General features: G+C 37.4%; 1 protein-coding gene across 1 annotated transcript; it reads left to right on the top strand.

Moving 5' to 3' along the window:
* Positions 1-853: 853 nt before the first annotated feature.
* Positions 854-20,136, top strand: LOC139137683 (mitochondrial sodium/calcium exchanger protein-like). The gene is made up of 16 exons (XM_070705899.1): positions 854-1,170; positions 2,766-2,924; positions 3,493-3,545; positions 4,186-4,243; positions 4,713-4,830; positions 5,251-5,421; positions 6,514-6,642; positions 7,329-7,460; positions 8,032-8,171; positions 8,648-8,786; positions 9,237-9,358; positions 10,053-10,130; positions 10,524-10,599; positions 11,682-11,762; positions 12,300-12,364; positions 19,031-20,136. Exons 1-16 carry the CDS (start codon positions 961-963, stop codon positions 19,232-19,234), a joined length of 1,935 nt encoding a protein of 644 aa, XP_070562000.1. The 5' UTR covers positions 854-960; the 3' UTR covers positions 19,235-20,136.
* Positions 20,137-20,155: the final 19 nt, after the last annotated feature.

The following is a 20,155-nucleotide window of genomic DNA, read 5'->3' as shown; positions in this document are numbered from 1 at the left end:
ATTATATCATCCTCCTTTTTGTGGACAGTATTAAAACCAAATATTGCAAGTGACAGAATGAAAAAGAACTACAGGATGAAGAAGGCTAAAACTAAAGCCGCATCGCTGAAGGAATAAAAACAGCAAGTTCAACAAAAGCAAAAACAACGAGCACCATCATTATCATCATCATCATCGTCGTCATCGTCGTCGTCAGGATCATAATTAGTAAAGTTGTTTTTGTTGTTGTTGTTGTTGTTGTTGTTGTTGTTGTTGTTGCATAATTCTTGTATATTATTATTGTAATGTATTATAATTATTATTGTGATTACTGCTTTGATTATTATTGATTATAATTGCAATGACGTTATCGTCGTCATTTTCATCATATAACATCAATAACATAAATCAAAGGTAAACAGAGATACTAACTTTAAAAACTTCAATGTGATTTGTCAGCATACAATAGTAGTGTGTTCAATCGGCAAATATATGTCAGAGCTACCTACAATTATCTTTGCACTGCTAAGACTTTTATATCACCGACGCATTAACCGTCTCTGCCGTCATGAGAAGGTATGTCGAGTTTACCTGTGAGCTTAGAACAAACATGTATCCTTGACCGCTGCTACAACGCTTTACAGAAAAGTTTGCTATAGGCGGACCTACATAGCTAAATTGAGGTCGCATTCGTTTGTCTTTCGTCTGCAAGACATAAAATACAACGCTCTTTGTCACTTGACAGATGCTTCGTTTGCACTGAACAATAACCGTTTTGATTCACCTGGTATAAGAAGCGTGGGTCAAAGTTCAAACCAGTCCCAACAACTTATACTGCACGTCAATGTTTATGCAGATTAAGGTCCAGAACAAGGATAGCATTGTGTGTTGTATGCAGTAGCGAAAAAAGGGATTGGTTCTGACACTGGGGTATACAGGTATACTCGACCCAGGTTTAACGTTACTAACCTCCCTAGCAAAATGTCTGTACATCGCTTCCAATTAGCCCTGTGCAATTTTCTTTTACTTTCTCTTGCTGTCGAGTCTGCGCCGGCCTTGCCTCTATTGTCATGGCAACTTGGAGAACAAGAAGAAGCGCTCGAACTTTTCCGAAGGGACGGGGACGATGGGTTTTCTGATATTGGTACAAGTCCTACCCACGATTATGTAGATTATGAAGCAGAACTTATGGTAAGGGCGAGTTTCTTTATATTTGACACTTCTTTTTATAGCTGTCATGAAAATCCCTAGTTTACTCTCCGTTGCTTAGCTATAACTTGGAAACTTACAAGGCAACAGTCATTGACAAACGATGCCGGAGTTCGGCGATAAAGTTTTTATTATTCAGAACATGTTTCATGTTTTGTACAATTATTTCAGAGACTACGTTCCACGGAATATTTACACAACAAATTTTACAAAGTGAAGTTCATTATTTCATTTGAAAACTTGGTCATTATGCTTTGTGTAGCCGGCAATTCATTATAAAAGTATGCGGACCGTATCAACTGGCCAAACCGTACAAGGCAAGTCCACTCAACCATAAAGCCTGTTATTGAGAACAGTCACGTGACTATCCCAGGTATCCGATTCACAACTCTGAAATAATTGAGCGAAATAATTTAACCCCGTCACAGTTGCAAGTGTGTCGCTTTTAACCCGGTAGTATCGTGATTTTTCACGTGTGATCGACTTTCAATGAATAATTGGCACACGCACCTGTATGCGGACTGTTAAAATTACGGACCATGCACACAAGACGTGCTTGTAATCATAACAAGATGAACTTTTGTAAACAAGTTGCAGTTAGCCGTAGTTGTTGGTTTAGTTCTAGACTGTCGACAGCTTCTTCTGCCAGCAGCCTTTGCTTCGCTTATTTAACAGTGAGAAGTCAGTTTACTTCGAACGGTTTCCCCGGCTGAGAGGCACGAGGGACTGTCGACAGTCTAATTTAGCAGCGAGGAGGAATTACGTGAGCTAGAAGGCTGGTAACTTGAACGCGAAAAGAAACACGAAAAGTATGTAGCCTGTTGCAACAGACTACTAAGATATCAACACACTTGTAGTTTTTTTAGCAGTAAGGCATTACATGAAGGTTTAGAGTTCCTTGCTGAATATCTATCCCTTCCATTACAATGTCTTACATGAGAAAGGTCATAGTGACACGTTCCGTACTTAGAGGGCCTAGTTATTTTAAATGTCATCAACATAAATATTGTGAACTTACATGCAGATGGCAGCTACTCCGTAAACTGTATCAGCAACGCAAAATTTTGAATTTAAATATTATCGTCATGATAAAGTGTCATCCTATGCAATTCTTCCAAGTGATTCCAGGCTGTAATACAAATGAGCCGCGGTGAATAACTGACACGGTTTACGAGGGTTTGCAAGAACCAAATTGCTGAAGGCGAACAGTTTTCTTGAACGGGAGAACGTTTTGAAAGAGATGCTGGTTCATTGACAATACCCTGCTCCTGTCAAGTAAGGCGGTTGTAGTGTATCGTAGCAAGTATATATTAAGTTCGTTTGACTTGTCTGGAGACGGCCAGCTGAAAGTACGTTGCTAATAAAAAAACAAAAGTATCACAAGGTTTGAGGGCGCTCTCATATTCATCCTACGAACGCATTTCGTTCATTTCTTCGTTTCTTTGTAATTTTCCATGCTTATAAGTGTTTTTTCCATGCTTATAAGTGTTTTATCTTGTGCTGTCCGCATTGTAATTCAAGAATAACCACTTGAAGTGTCTTTTGGTGAACCATTCGTCTTATTTCTTTCTACACAGTGTTCTGGTATCGAGAATTACAACTACACATCAAGATGCCACTTCATACGTCACACGGCAGATTGTCAAGATATCGATGGATTTATCAATTACTTGGAATTTGAATATTGTGCTTTTCCGAACAACGAGGCGTTATCGACAGTTGCTGTTATCATCCTGGTAAGATTAAAGGAATTCAGCCACTTCTGCTTCAGGTGGCAAAAAAGCCACAATTTTTGCGGCATTAAGTCAATATAAAATACTTGCCGCATAAACAGACAAGGTCTACAGACATTCTATCAGCAAAATTTTTAGATGTGGTTTAACACCTCTTTTGCCAATATAACTATATGCAAATTATGTGTGACCAAGTAACATTAATATTGATTAGATAGGCTTTTATTTCTGAGTTCGAAATATTACCATCAACCATGAATAATTATTGGCATTGAATTTTCATGCATGAAGATATATATTACCATGAATAATCGAAAGAAAATAACCAAATTTTACGCTTTTTGGTGTTAAGGAAACCGTATTTTAGCAATCAGCCATTTTGTAACAACAAATCTAACAACACGAACTGAATGCAATCCTGAAAGGTCACATGACAGGTGTCAGCCAATCAGCTCTACGATTACTACCACGATGTTTCAACCAATAAGATTCTCCTACGACTAGCAGTGAAAGTTATATTTTTACAAAACTCTGCCAGATTTTAATTTTTTCTACACATCCTTCGTTGCAGGCATTGATACTACTCTACCTGTTTTTAATTCTTGGAACTATCGCAGCTAGTTTGTAAGTGCTTAGTCATTATCAGTGTACCATAGTAAATGTTTATTTGATTCATTTACTTGACAATAGTTGAAATTGCAAGTTTTGACGTCAGTTTTGATAAAATTCAATATTTTATCTTTGACATTATTATCGTCATCGTCATAGTCATATAAGTCACACAGGGACTATGTCCATCGTAAAGGGGGACAGGCTTTTAAATAGATGCTGGCCAAAAAAAACAATTAAAGATATACTGTCACCTGTTCCCAATTTTGCCGCAGTTACCATGGAAAGAGAAAATCTAACCAACCAAAGATTTTAAGCGTGTGGCCGCTTTTAAAAACAGTGCCCTTCACACAGGCATTTTGAATAGCAAGGAACGCCCCTTTGACCATATATGGGCATATTTAGATTACAGGTGACTGTATACCTTTAACTACGGTAGCAGATCAAATGTCAAAGGAGAGTGAAAAGTCCCCAATACGTAAAAAAAACGTACTCGAAAACTCAATACGCTGATCAACTCCGACGAGTACAAAGTATTGAAAATACGATCTTCACAGTTTTGTTAAAGAACACTTACTGTTTTATCATTAATTAAAGGATTTGGCCAAGTCGAAGACTCCAGATACTAACCATTTATGTTTATTTCTCGTTGCAGCTTTTGTCCTTCACTCGACGCCATTGCGAAATCTCTGAATCTATCAGACAACGTAGCAATATCCTTTAACTAAAATTTAAAGTCTTTTTTTTAGTTTTTTGAGAACATGATTGGAACTATTTTGGGATAATTAGATTTTCATATTTTTCAAATTTCTCAAAAGTGTTAGATGCCCTATAGCTGATTAGAATGTTGCAATATTACAAATTACTCCTAAAGCAAGTGTATTGGTTAAAAAGAAGAGCAGATGAGCTTACATTTGCAGATTAAACAAACATTACTTCACCATCCAATTATCCCAAATTAGTTCCAATCGTGTTTGAGTTGTCCACTATGATGACAATTTATCATTTCATAATAGAATTTTATAATGTGCGAATGGAAAATACGTTAACAGCCCCTTTCCCTGACTGAAGAAACTTCATGTGTTTAAAGATAGTTATTTATCGTTATCAGTTATAGAACAGTAAACTGTCCTTGTGTTGTTCATCCGTGTGAGCTGTGTACGATTCTTAACTCAACCTTACGGTGTAACATTTCTTGCGTTCGGTAATGGCGCCCCTGACATTTTTGCTTGTATCGCTGCTGTAACCGGTGGTCACGGTGCTGATAATGGACTGAGATTGGTCGTTGGTGAATTGTTCGGTGAGTGACATACATAAAGTTTAACACGTTATGAACTCAAAGATGACAGACTTTTACATATAAACTTAATCTATCCCAACTTCTTCTCTACCCAACCTCCTTTTTCTCGATCTATTCTCCCACTCTGTTTGTCTCTCTGTCTTCGCCTATCAAGCTGTCTACCCATTTCCTTGTCTTTCTGTCCGTCTGTGCGATAGTCTCTCTCTCTCTCTCTCTCTCTCTCTCTCTCTCTCTCTCTCTCTCTCTCAGTCTTCAGTGGTGCACATTTACATTTTACGGAACAAGGACAAAACTTCTGGAATATCGCAATATTACATGTATTGGAAGAAAATATGATAGCGCGACATCATTTTGGTGGTAAAAGAATTTTAAAAACATATTTTACGTTCAATAAGAAAATACTTTCTTTGATTCCTTCAGGTGGTGGAATGTTTGTTACATCAGTTGTCGTCTTCGCCGTTGCCATGGTAGCAAGTCCCTTTCGATTGGCTGAAGTCCCTTTCATGCGTGATGTCATATTCTACCTGGGTGCAGCGTTTTGGACATTTTGGATTGTCTGGGACGGTCGCGTGACATTGTACGAAGGGTTAGGTAAGACCACAGAGTAACATAGACAGAGTCGCAACGGCTATTGTTTAAGGCGTGAAGCGGTTACGTAAGCAATCCATGTTTGCCTCGCCTCACGAAGCTCTTGGCTCTCTTTTCCGAAGAGTGCCGATCATGCACCCTTCGGTAATTTTCGGATTTTCACCAATTGTTAAACGAAAGTATGTTCGACAAAGTTTGTGTTCTTGTTGTCGTGTGGTGCTGATCGGAATTGATGTGCTGGCGAAAATGGGAGTGTTTTGAGCTTCAGGAAAGTGGGTTTTACCGTTTTAAAGATTCCTCTCATATTTTTATGAATATATAATAAGTGTGTTTGAACCAAATTTGAAAGTCTTTTATCGACACTGTCTGGTTTCACTCAATGGTTTACGGTCAGTCATACCGTATTTTACACGTGCGTCAAGAAAGGACATGTTTATGAAACTGCTGGCGTGTTATGTTTTGATTGGCGTGAAGCAGTGTTTCTGGCCTGAGAGCTCACAAAGTAACTATGGTTGCTACGCGACTGGCAGTACGATGCCATCTCGTCGTATGTTTCACATAATCTCGTGTAATTATCAACCACAAACAAAGCCTCCAAAAAGTTTAACACCTTTGAAGCTCATTTGAATATGAAAAGCCAATAGTCTACCGAGACGACCATGGAACAAAAGGCATGCAGGCGTTGCCACTCTGTCTGTGTTACTCTGTGGTAAGAGGCAAACTTTTACAAACAACAGAAAACAACTATACGCTCTTCGATAAAATTGGCCACCGTCACTAAACAAGCCCTTGCTATTAAATCAGTTGAATTATCCAGTTAATCAAATTAGAAACATATGTTAATTAAAAATAATCCTTATTTTGACCAAACAAGCGTCAATTTATGCGTCACATAGATACGCCATGTGTGAGAAAATGTTAAGTAAACATTGTCAGAAGCAATGACCATGTTCATCTATTTCAATCTACTTCTGCTCGTAGAAATATATTCTCTTTCTGGACAATAAGTTTCTCCTGAAAGTCGTACAATATTTCCAATATGATTTTTCTCATTCCGATTTTGTCCTGCTCTTATCGAATTTCCATTTCGCACAGGTTATATCGTCCTCTACGGCATCTTTGTCATCGTCGTTCTGATTGGTCACAAGATAACACAGTATCGGGAACGGAGAGAACTTCGCGCTCACCCTGGATCAGATATCGGTGACGTTTTCGTTTTGACAGGTATTGTGATAAAAATTATCCTCGCTAATTTTGTAGACATTCTTCCCTATGGCCCCGAACATCGACTGAAATATTCGTAACAATCAACGCAAGTCTTCATATCATTGAGCAACTCAGTGTCTTGTTGTAAAAACTATCGAAATCTTGATTAAAACTTCGAAGCCTCCGTAGTAGTAATATCTTTCAATAACATTTCCATAATGTTGATAGCTTTTACAATTGTCCTGATTTCATCGAATATACCAAGAATTGAATATTTGCTGGTTCTCAAAACTATAAAAGAATTGATTTCAGTAAAACAGAAGTATAACAATCTGGTGGTTGTAGATTTAGCAGCAGACATCGACGAAAATTTGTTGTTTTACGGAACGACATGCGACAGAAGTACAGGAGTCTTGAACCGCGACACATAGTTTCAGAAACTTGCAAATCAGATAGAAGTGCGACATTATCATTGCAATGATATGTCGCCCAGGAATGTCACATCAACACAGATAATTTGTATTTTGTGAAAGAAATAATAAAGGGTCATATACAAAGGCTCAAAAATTTCCCAATTGTTATGTGTACATCCGGATTGAAAACTATCTTGAATTAAAACAGCTAAACTGATACTTCGTCTAGTACATTGATATCTAAAGATAATAAGTGGAAAATTATCACCTTTTTTCTTCTTTCTGGAGCAGATTCTCAAAAAGCACGCATAGAATCTGCAGAGCAGAAAGATTCTACCGAGAAAGGAGCGTCCAATCAAGGCACTGAAGGACCTACAGGGTATGGAACTCTGGCGGTGGAAGGCAAGGACCTCACCCATAAAGGTGAGTTACAGAACACATACAGAAAACTACCAGATAGTCCCTCTAGCATTGATAAGGTTTTATTCAACATCTTGTTTCGCTAAAGTTTAATAGTTTGACCAATAAAGGGGTAAATTCTGATGTAATGATGGAAATGAGTCCGAAAAATTGTGTTGCAAAATAAGACTACTGATGACTCTGGTAAATGTGTCGATGCATACACAGCTGCTGTGTGGTAGCCAACCATTTCGTGCAGTCATGCACTCAAGACAGGAAAGCTGAGAAAACTTGTTTGTATTAATACAGTCCAGCATATAACAGCCTTGTTTTAACAGGACTAATGTTTTTAAGTATGTCTAATTCAATATTACAATTTTTATATAAACTGACGCTGAATCCCGACCAAGGTAAAAATGGTGAAATATCCAGTTGGCCTGACACCGTAACATGTCTTCTTGTAAAATCGCATATCGTATGCATCTCGCATGCATACAGCCAGTATTACACAATAGTTCCTAACATTCTGGACATTTAAAGTTAGCAGCCTGAGATGACCTATCGTTGTCACGACCTCTTCTATGGCCTTTCATAGATTCGGAACCCCTGGTAGGAACACTTCAACCCGTCGGAATCAGAGGTCATTTGATGTCACTTTGCCTCGCTTTGATACCTATCGATTGGAAAGAATGGCCTGAACAGTCGTTGGTGCAGAAAATATTGAACGTTCTGAAAGTAAGTACAGTCAAACATATTATCTCATCAGTGAAACAAATACAAGACGGGCGGACATGGATTCACACAAACAGCTAGACAGACGAGCACAGAGACTTCCTGACAGATAAGAACGCGTCCTGGGGACATTTAGACTCAAATTTTTCAATACTTTTCCAATATACCGCTTGTGGGGGGGTCTTTTTAAAGCTCTTGGAGTAATAAAATTTTTACTGTCTATTTTCGAAAATCGAAACTTTACTTTTTTACCATAAAGTTAACATAGGGATGGCGGCCATTTTGAATTTCAAATATCTGTAAATTTTAGGTAATTTGTTTCCATAATAACAAACCTTGCACGGTGACCCCTGATTTTATTATTCGTCAATGAATGGTTGAAAGTCTCACTGAGGAAAGTTTAAGCAAAAGTTACAGTCTTTCACCTTCGAGGCACATGCGTACCTTAACTACATGTCATACGATGTTTCAACCCTCAGATTCCGGTGATGTTCCTTGGAATTCTAACAATTCCACTGGTTGATCACGATAAAGATCTCGAGAAGCGAAACTGGAACAGAATTCTTAATTCATTGCATATGATTACGGCACCGATGTTTGCCATCCTCGTCACTAGAGGTAAGAAATAAATTATTTAGTGTGTTATTCAAAATACTCATCTTAAATTGAAATCACGGAAAATATTAATAATAAAAACAATTCCTTTTCCAGACTCCATAAATCTTGAAATCTTGTATTTTTTTTATTATGTGGATCTAAAATTAATCATTTTCTGTAAAGAAACACTGATTTTTAGTCTAGAAATAATTTACTACGGTAATTCAGAAAAGTTGCAATAAATATGGTGTGATTTCATAAACTTTCAGTCCTACTGGTAGATTTAAGCAATCGCGAAAAAAAAAAATAACCATTTTCAAAAAACGCAAAATAAAGTCAGATACCACACAGAAAATACGTCACTATCTGTGAAAATAAATTTGTTATTTTTGAAGCTTATATATCAGTGTGATATTGTGATATTACTCTATGATATAATCATCTTTCACTTTATTTTTGATTTATTCACAGTGGCGCTAAATCCCGTCTCAGGAAACTTTCTTGCGTGGCATCTCACGCTTATTATCGGCACCGTGTTCGCCATATTGGTCTTTGTGACGTCAAAGTATGAGAGACCACCAATTTATCACACGGTAAGCATCTTCATGCTCGCGCTCTATATTAAATTACCCGATCCACAACAGTGCTTTTTTCGATCATACACGTTCGAACTTTATGTACACCGATACTAAGAATTGAAAACAAGAGTTAAATGTATGTGTGAACAGCAATGCCTGCCCTTCTGAGAATCATACGTTGTTGGACGTTGTCCACCAATTTGCTTTTAGCCTAAATATACAATATACGTCACAGAAATGACAGATACCTTATACCATATTTGGTGATATCCCAATGGCTATTTGCATACGCTGATACCATATTCGGTAAAATGTACTCGCTATTTTGGTGACATTCTTCGGTAGGCTAAGAAGAAATCGATGGTGGCGATGTCCAACATATGATTCTCAGCAAACGACTACACCATCGATTGGTTCTTAACCTACCTAAATACATCACCAAAACAGCAAGCAGATTATACCATATTTGGTGATATTTCTGCACTTATTTTCTTAACGCTGACACCATATTTGGTCAATTGAAAACGTACATAATTTTTTTGGTAAAATTATACCACATAACCAGTCTACATAAATGACATGTATGCTATCCCCCATGAGGTAAACTTACCTTTGGCATCTTGATACTCTTTAACCAAATGGGTTCAGTTTAAAATGTGAAGGAGGGTTTTGCATACTCTCATACCATATATGGTAAATATGATTACAGGCATTTGCATATGCTGGATTTGCCATGGGAATCATATGGATCTACACAGCTGCGAATGAAATTATCAACGTTCTGCAGGCAAGTTAATTCTTTTTTTTGTTTTTGAATAAAAATCATGCTGTATCATTTCTGTTTTAATCAAAACAATTATCGGTTCAGCATTAAGCGTTTTGCTTTGGAAACAAAATATTAGCACACTGAAGAGTTGTACGGAACGGCAAATTTCATCTTTCGCATTCAGTTTGCACTGAATCAAGAATATGTTTTAATTTGGTTATTTACTACTATATCTTAATAACTCTTACGCATTGGCTTTACCTTGCATGACGTGCAGCAATCGTTTGTACCACTGCCGACACACATCCTCTAACCCTGTAATAAAGGACTACAAATAATGGAGCTGCCTGTCGGTCTTAAATCAATCCATCTAAAAGTTCGCCAGATTAAACACACTTACTTTCATCACTTCAGGCATTGGGCATTATGTTCAATCTCAGTGAGGAACTTCTTGGACTGTTACTTTTGGCGATAGGAAACAGTATTGCTGGTAGGTTAACGTGGTAAATGATATCACTTTTAGATAGATACAGTATTACTGGTAGGTTAACATGGGTAAACGATATCACTTTTAGATAGATACAGTATTGCTGGTAGGTTAACCTGGTAAATGATATCACTTTTACATAGATAGAGTATTGCTGGTAGGTTAACGTGGGTAAATGATATCACTTTTAGATATATACGGTATTGCTTGTAGGTTAACGTGGTAAATGATATCACTTTTAGATAGATACAGTATAGCTGGTAGATTAATGTGGTAAATAATATCACTTTTAGATAGATACAGTATTGCTGGTAGCTTAACGTGGTAAATGATATCACTTTTAGATAGATACAGTATTGCTGGTAGCTTAACGTGGTAAATGATATCACTTTTAGATAGATACAGTATTGCTGGTAGCTTAACGTGGTAAATGATATCACTTTTAGATAGATACAGTATTGCTGGTAGCTTAACGTGGTAAATGATATCACTTTTAGATAGATACAGTATAGCTGGTAGGTTAACGTGGTAAATAATATCACTTTTAGATAGATACAGTATATTGCTGGTAGGTTAACGTGGTAAATGATATCACTTTTAGAATAAATACCACGTCTATTCAAAAGTACAAGAGGAATTCTATAAAAGTGATGTGATATAGTTGTGTATTAGTGTACAATGTGGCGACATTACAGTATTGATATCCTATCTTACACACGACTAAGATTGTCGACTTCTTCTCCACATGTAATGATTTGTCGAACACAGCATGAACTTACTCCCTGTTAGTGTAAATTTACCATTTATAATTGTACAGCGGTATTATAATCATGTCAACGAAGCCTATTCCTTCAACACTTCATCGTTTCACATTAAAAGGTAAATACAGCGTAAGGACTGGAGAGAGTAAAGACTGTCTGATGTGTTCTTCTATGTAAGACATGAATGTGCACTGCTGCCTTAACTTGCAATGACAAGATTTATCTTCGATGATTTTGCGATGTCGTTATGATGTGATTATGTGATTAATTCCATATTACATGTACCTGACACGTTATTCATCAAGTGTTACTATCTTTACACAGACCTAGTCACAGACACAGCTAATGCAAAGGCCGGTCGCCCCGTAATGTCCATAGGTGCATGTTTTGGTGGACCTCTATTTAGTATCCTTTGATATGTCCAAACTTTGAAAACAATTATTCAGACATGACAAGTATACCAACATAGTTCAAATTAAATAAAACTTAACAAATAGCAATTTCGCTGAAAGGTTATCTCATCAAGAAATTTCGTTTCAGCCGTTAAATAGAACTAGCAACAGGACTTTATTCTCAAATATGACATTTTTGATGATTACTCTGCCAAAATTGTGTCAACAGAAAATACGTTTAGTAGTTTTGAAGTGATCTGAACTTCCAATACTCCTGATCACGTTCTTTCATTTAATTACATACCATTTCTGTACAAAGAACCAGGAGCCCGAATAAGCATCATTTCCTGGTTTGGCCAAATGTCTTCTCGGGGATATAAGGCGTTTTGCAGTAACAATTTGTGGTATCTCAGAAAAGCAGATGTCGTCGAGATCCTATTTGAATTTTCGGAATCCCAGGAATTTTTCATATGCATCGTATAAAAACAGAAAAGGAAATGTAAAATGGTGGAATAAATAGAATTGCATGTAATCCTTAACTTGAGTTTAGATATGCTTCTAGGGTTTGGGTTATCATGTACCATAGGAACAATAGCGAGTGGAGAAGACTTGGAAGTAAGTATCGTTGATGATTTTTATAGTCTGTGTCAAATAAGATTGCTGCATCGAACAAATACCCCATTTGTAGAAAATACAGAACATAATGGGTTGGGCTTTTTCATAAATTTACAGCATGGGAAGTTAATGTACAAGGAGATGGTAAAACCGTGCCCTTACTACATTTTCTATCTTTCCCTTTCCGATGTTTTCAAATTTTCTCTACACATTGTTTTTGTATTGACTGAATCAAAGTTTTGATATTTTCTATACCGCACACACACACACATATACATACACATAGATATACATACATAGATAAATACATACATATGTACGTACACATAGATAGATAGATAGATAGATAGATGCACGCACGCACGCACAGACACACACATACATACATACATACATACATACATACATACATACATACATACATACATACATACATACATACATACATACATACATACATACATACATACTGTTATGTAGGTCATTTCCCCCACACTCATCATGACCTGAGTTCAATTAGTCTAGAACATTCCAAGGTCACTGCCCTTGATGACCTCACAACCTTGAATTCAATTAGTCATGTTTGGAATGTTCTGGAAAGTTGATTAGTTGTGTAAGGGAGATAATTTTAGAACAGTAATTAGCATGTCAATAAAAGTTCTAGATTGTTCTTAATGCCTTTATAAAAGGGACGTGCACAGCTTCCAGTCAGACTTTTGGGATCGTGTCTCTTGTGTGTTACTAAACTCCAGCAGTAGTCATTCTCAAGACTTTTCAAGACCTTCACTGTCAACGCTGGATTTATACTGTGGACTTTGTGCAGCTTCAAGCCTGCAAGCCAAAGGACTGTTCATTCATCCAACTGACTGTTACAACTCTGAGACTGGAGCTTTGCCGTCCCAGCTGAGATAAGTAGTCTGTACACTTTTAAAGCTTGTACTCTGTCCCTAACTTAGCAATTAGTTTTGTTTTCGTAATAAATTTTGTTTAAACGGAAACTGCTGATTCACCCTTTTGTTCGTTTTCTCTGCACGTAACAAATTGGGGGCTTGTCCGGGATACGAACATTTTGAGCCGTTTGACAACATTTTGCCAGCCTTTTTAAAAACTACAGTATTCTGTGAACTCAGCGAAATTTAATCATGGCGGAATTTAAACCAGAGGAAATGGATGACCTTGATCAGGACACATTTGATTCCCTCAGAAAAGACGACCTCATTGCACTGGCCAATTTCCTTAAAGTAGAAGTCAAAAGATCTATGCGCAAGAGGGAAATACAGTACCGTATTGCCAAACATCTAGTTGATTTAGGCCAATTTGAGGAATCCACCCTGAAAGATTATGAGCCCGAGTCTACCTCTGAACTCAGAAAATTAGAATTAGAAATGCAGACAAATTTGGAGATCAAGAAACTAGAATTACAAATGGAAAAAGAGAACAGGCATTAGAAAAAGAAAAAATACAAATGCAATTAGAAATGGAAGAAAGACAGAGAGAGAAAGATAGGCAGGAAAGATTAGAAATGAAACGTTTGGAGCTTGGACAGTCAGGAAAATTCTTCCCTTCAGACAAGTTTGACATCACTAAGCATTTCAGGTTAGTTCCCCCTTTCCAAGAAAAGGATGTTGATAAATATTTCCTTCATTTTGAGAAAATTGCTCAGAGTCTGAGTTGGCCTAAGGAGTCCTGGTCTATGCTTTTGCAGAGTGCTTTGGTGGGTAAAGCCAGAGAAATTTACATTCAGTTGTCAGTAGAGCAGGCTTCAGATTATGATTCTGTGAAGGAATTAATTCTCAAGGGCTATGAGTTGGTGCCTGAAGCTTACCGTCAGAAATTTAGGGATTGTGAGAAGGTAAAAGATCAAACTTACGTTGAATTTGCTCGAACAAAAGAACAACTGTTTGATTGTTGGTGTTCTTCGGAAAAGGTCAGTCAGAATTATGACAAATTACGACAACTTGTTTTGATTGAGGAATTTAAAAGGTGCATCCGGAGTGACATCAAGACGTTTATCAATGAACAAAAGGCAGATACATTGGAGGTTGCTGCACGTTTGGCCGATGATTATTCGTTGACCCACAAATCTTCATTTCTCAGCAAACCATCCCAGTCCTTTTCATACAGAAACAATGCAGGTAAATTTAACTCCTCCTTTTCATCCAAGAATTTTTCAAAGGAGAGTAGGAAATCAAATGACAACAGTTCACAGAGTTCACGTAACACTCCCACATCATCAGATCCCAAGTCTCAATCTCCTTCTGACAAACAGTTCGGTACACTTTCTTGTAATTATTGTAAGAAAGACGGCCATTTAATGTCAGAGTGTTTCAAATTGAAAAGAAAACGTGAAGGTCAAAGTGGTCAAGTGGATCTAAGCCAACCGGCTTTATTTCTTCATCAACTCAATTAGAGTCTAATAATGTGTGCAACACATTTTCTGAGGTTAAACCCCTCTTATCCCCAATTAATGAGGTCAAGGTCAATTCTTCTCAAGATAGCATATGGGTATTTTCGAGCCATTTATTCATAATGGTTTTATATCACTTTCTAGTGATTTCTCTTCCGCTACCCCTGTCAAAATTTTAAGAGATACCGGGGCTTCCCAGTCTCTTTTGTTGGCAGATACCCTGCCGTTTTCTGAAAAGTCATTTTCAGGTTCTAAAGTTCTTATTAAGGGGGTAGATTGTAATGACTACATTCCTGTTCCTCTCCATAATGTCTATTTGTCTTCGGACTTTGTTTCTGGACCTGTGACTTTAGGTATTAGACCTTTTTTGCCTTTTGAAGGGATTCACCTTCTTCTTGGAACGACCTTGCTGGGGACAAGGTCATCACTAATCCACTTGTGACTGATAATCCTAGTTTAGATCAGGATCCAGAGCCAATTGAACAAGAGATACCCGATTTATTTCCTTCATGTGCCATTACTCGAGCCATGTCAAAGAAAACTTCTGAGAATCAAAATACTCTCAAAAATAATGTCACAGATGTTGACTTAAATGACACCTTTCTCAGTCAGGTGTTTGACACGGATCATTCCGTTATCCCTCGTGGATTTGAAACTTCCAGTAAAACTTCTGCTGACCAAAGTCAGACATTTTCTAGATCAAATCTCATTGCAGAACAACACAAAGACCCAGATATTTTGTCTTTGTTTGACAGGGTAGATGATGAAGGTAAAACTTCAGATAGCTCTGTTTCCTATTATACAAAATCTGGTATTCTCATGCGTAAATGGAGACCTCCAGATGTTTTGGTTGATGACGATTGGGCTATAAAACATCAAATTGTGGTTCCAAAGCCCTATCGTGCTGAAATATTGCGCCTGGCCCATGAAACGCCCTGGGCTGGTCATTTGGGAGTAAGGAAAACTTATCATAAAATTCTCAGTCACTTTTATTGGCCTAATCTCAGGCAGGATGTAGCACATTTCTGTAAAACTTGTCACACATGTCAAATGGTAGGAAAGCCGAATCAGACTATTCCAAAGGCCCCTTTACAGCCAATTCCTGCATTTCAAGAACCATTTAGTAGGATTCTAATAGACTGTGTTGGGCCCTACCAAAAACAAGATCAGGAAATGAGTACATGCTGACAATAATGTGTACATCAACTCGGTTCCCAGAAGCCATACCACTGAGAAATATAAAGACAAAGACTATAGTGAGAGCTTTAGTCAAATTTTTCACTTTATTTGGCCTCCCTAAATGTGTCCAGTCCGATCAAGGCTCCAACTTTATGTCTGGAATTTTTCAACAAGTAATGGATCAGCTAGGCATTAAACAGTATAGGTCCTCCGCCTATCATCCAGAAAGTCAGGGTGCTCTTGAGCGATTTCATCAAACTTTGAAAAACATGATTAGGACCTACTGTTTTGACACTGAGAAGCAGTGGGATGAAGGAATTCATTTTCTGCTCTTTGCTGTTAGAGAGTCAATTCAAGAGTCTCTTGGTTTTAGCCCATTTGAGCTTGTATTTGGACATACAGTCCGTGGCCCACTTAAGCTCGTTAAAGAGAAATTCCTATCAGACGATGATGATTGTCTGAATATTTTGCAATATGTGTCAGATTTTCGTACAAAACTCTCTAAAGCATGTGAATTAGCCAGAGAAAATCTTGAGTCATCTCAGCAGTCAATGAAAACCAGATATGATAAAAGCACCTCAAAACGGAAGTTTGAACCAGGTCAAAAAGTTCTTGTTCTACTTCCAATTCCTGGCAAACCACTCCATGCTCGTTACTTTGGGCCATACCTAATTGATAAGAAATTGAGTGATTTAAATTACATCATAATAACACCTGACAGGCGAAAACAAAAACAGCTATGTCACATAAATATGCTTAAGCCATATTTGGATAGGGATAATCCTACTATAACTCAGCCTGTCAGTGCAGTCAGTTCAAACCATTATGAAGATAGTGATACTGAAACTGACTTGAGTGAAAATACTCTAAACTCAAAGCTGGGCTCGGTCAAGCTTCAGAACTCAGAAATCCTGGAGAAGCTGGAGTCTACAAAGTTGGCACACCTCCAGCCAGAACAACAACAACAGGTAAAAGAACTGCTCCACGAATATAAACACCTGTTTCAAGATGTTCCAACGAGGACAAACGTCATCTATCACGACGTTGATGTTGGGGACAGTAAGCCTGTAAAACAACATCCATACAGACTGAATCCAACAAAAGCGAAATATCTCCAGGAGAAGTCAAATACCTGCTGGACAATGACTTTATTGAACCCAGTAAAAGTAACTGGAGTTCGCCGTGCATACTTGTTCCCATATCAGATCACAGTTATTGTATGTGCACGGACTTTAGGAAGGTCAACACTTTAACAAAGACAGACACTTTCCCAATCCCGAGGATTGATGACTGCATCGACCGAGTGGGAAAAGCCAAGTATGTGACAAAATTTGACCTACTGAAGGGATTTTGGCAAGTCCCTCTGACGGATCGTGCTCGTGAAATATCCGCCTTTGTTACACCAGACGGATTGTTCCAGTACAAGGTGATGCCATTCGGAATGAAGAACTCTCCGGCAACGTTCCAACGGATGATCAACGACGTCATATCCGGGCTAGACGGGTGTGCAGCTTACGTTGACGATGTAGTCCTGTATAGTGACACCTGGGAGGAACACATTAAGCTCATGCGGAAGTTCTTTGAGAGACTGAGCAAGCAATGTTGACTGTCAACCTTGCCAAATCTGAGTTTGGTTGGGCAAGGGTAACTTACCTCGGACATACTGTAGGACAGGGTGAGGTAAAACCTGTTGATGCTAAAATCAGTGCCATTTCAAGTTTTCCCATACCAAACTGCAAACGACAACTGATGCGCTTTCTCGGTATGGCTGGTTACTACAGAAAATTCTGTCCAAATTTCTCCACAATTACTGAGCCTTTGACTAACTTACTTAAAAAGAAAGTAAAGTTTGTTGGTCAGAGCCATACCAACGATCATTTGATACACCAAAAGCCATACTGCAAAGTGCTCCAATGTTATATGCACCAGATTTCAGTTTGCCATTCAAATTAGCTGTGGATGCTAGTGATACGGCTGCTGGTGCTGTTTTATTGCAAGAGGATAGTCATGGGGTAGATCATCCTGTTTGCTATTTTTCACGCAAATTTAACAAATCCCAGAGAAACTACTCTACAATTGAAAAAGAGTGTTTATCTTTGATATTAGCTTTACAGCATTTTGAAGTTTATGTTACTTCTTCAAATCAGCCAATAGTGGTTTATATTGATCACAACCCTCTTGTTTTTCTGCAGAAATTTAAAGGCAAAAATCAGAGATTGCTAAGATGGAGTTTAATGTTACAGGAGTTTAATCTTGACATTAGACATATCAAAGGCAGAGACAATTTAATTGCAGACTGTCTCTCTCGTATTTAGAGTTTATTGTTGTTCACTTTCAAGAAATTTTACTTTAGAGTAAAACAAATTTGAGTACTTAAATCCTTTTCAAGATTACATTTGTAAAAGAAAGATTTTTCTTCGAAAATTTTCTTTTTTTGAAGAGGGGGTGTGTTATGTAGGTCATTTCCCCCACACTCATCATGACCTGAGTTCAATTAGTCTAGAACATTCCCAAGGTCACTGCCCTTGATGACCTCACAACCTTGAATTCAATTAGTCATGTTTGGAATGTTCTGGAAAGTTGATTAGTTGTGTAAGGGAGATAATTTTAGAACAGTAATTAGCATGTCAATAAAAGTTCTAGATTGTTCTTACATGCCTTTATAAAAGGGACGTGCACAGCTTCCAGTCAGACTTTTGGGATCGTGTCTCTTGTGTGTTACTAAACTCCAGCAGTAGTCATTCTCAAGACTTTTCAAGACCTTCACTGTCAACGCTGGATTTATACTGTGGACTTTGTGCAGCTTCAAGCCTGCAAGCCAAAGGACTGTTCATTCATCCAACTGACTGTTACAACTCTGAGACTGGAGCTTTGCCGTCCCAGCTGAGATAAGTAGTCTGTACACTTTTAAAGCTTGTACTCTGTCCCTAACTTAGCAATTAGTTTTGTTTTCGTAATAAATTTTGTTTAAACGGAAACTGCTGAGTTCACCCTTTTGTTCGTTTTCTCTGCACGTAACAATACATACATACATAATGTATTTCTTCACACTAATTAACTGGATTTTATTTTCGTTTCAGATTGAGTACCAACCTACGCAGTCAATATTATTTGCTGGTTTAACTATTAGCTTGTTGTCGTCATTGATAGTTATGCTAATAACCTGGTTTAAAGTTACAAAAGTCTATGGATCGTACTTGTTTTTCCTGTATATAACTTTTGTTTTGGTTATAATATTGGTTGAAACAGATGTTATCGATTTCAACAATTTTACATCTACTTGAAGGCTTGGGCCTTGAAAGCTTGGTTAGGCTTCCAAATGGCATGTCAGTTGAAAAAAAAACACCTTTATATAAAGATGACGTCATGGTTGCATCTATTATTTTAACCAAGGGTCAAGGATTACGTTGCGGTTACATCACTTGCTCAACGCTTGATAATTACTATATATTATTAGCTACATCAACCAATCACAAGCAGAGACAATACTTTCCTATCCTGATTATGTTACTTTTTACACCACACATTAAAATTTGTTAAAAAAGCCAAAAATTATCTCTTTATCAATTCCTGCAAACCTTCAGGTGCGAAGATAGACATTCTGCGTGCTGTTTTCAGTGTAAATTTTTGTACAAACTTTAAAATCAAGATATACTTGATCATTGTGCTGAAGGGCAAGTGAACTTGAAGATTCAATTTCTTAAATATATGAACTCAATCTTTTGTGTAAAAACATATTTCATCATGTAGCCTTTCCATCTATATTATTTATTGATATACAGATGGACATACAGTCCCTTTTTTCAGTCTAAATTTCCGGTGAACAAACTTCTTGAATATACAATATTCTTAATTCAATAAATAAATGGCAGTTGACATACTTGGGTTTATTTCACTAAGGGATCAACACGTGATTTCACTCTTAGTGATTGTATCATTCCGCTGACTGTATCCATCCGCTGATTGTATCCATCCGCTCCATCGTCATCAAATGTGTGTCATAATACCCCAGTTTAATTCTAATTACATTATATTCCACATTGTAATCATTCGTGTTTGGCTGGCCAAGCCGAAAAATGATTAGAAATTTTTTTATATTCATGCTGTATTATTAGATTACCTAATACCTTTTATTTGTAAACATCACCACAATGATATACAGTAAAGCACAAATATTCAATCACAACCTTATACGTTTCTTGGTT

Source organism: Ptychodera flava, chromosome 7, assembly GCF_041260155.1.
Source record: "Ptychodera flava strain L36383 chromosome 7, AS_Pfla_20210202, whole genome shotgun sequence".
Taxonomy (NCBI): domain Eukaryota; kingdom Metazoa; phylum Hemichordata; class Enteropneusta; family Ptychoderidae; genus Ptychodera; species Ptychodera flava.
Note: the sequence above shows the minus strand (reverse complement) of the source record. Positions and strands in the feature narration are given on the sequence as shown.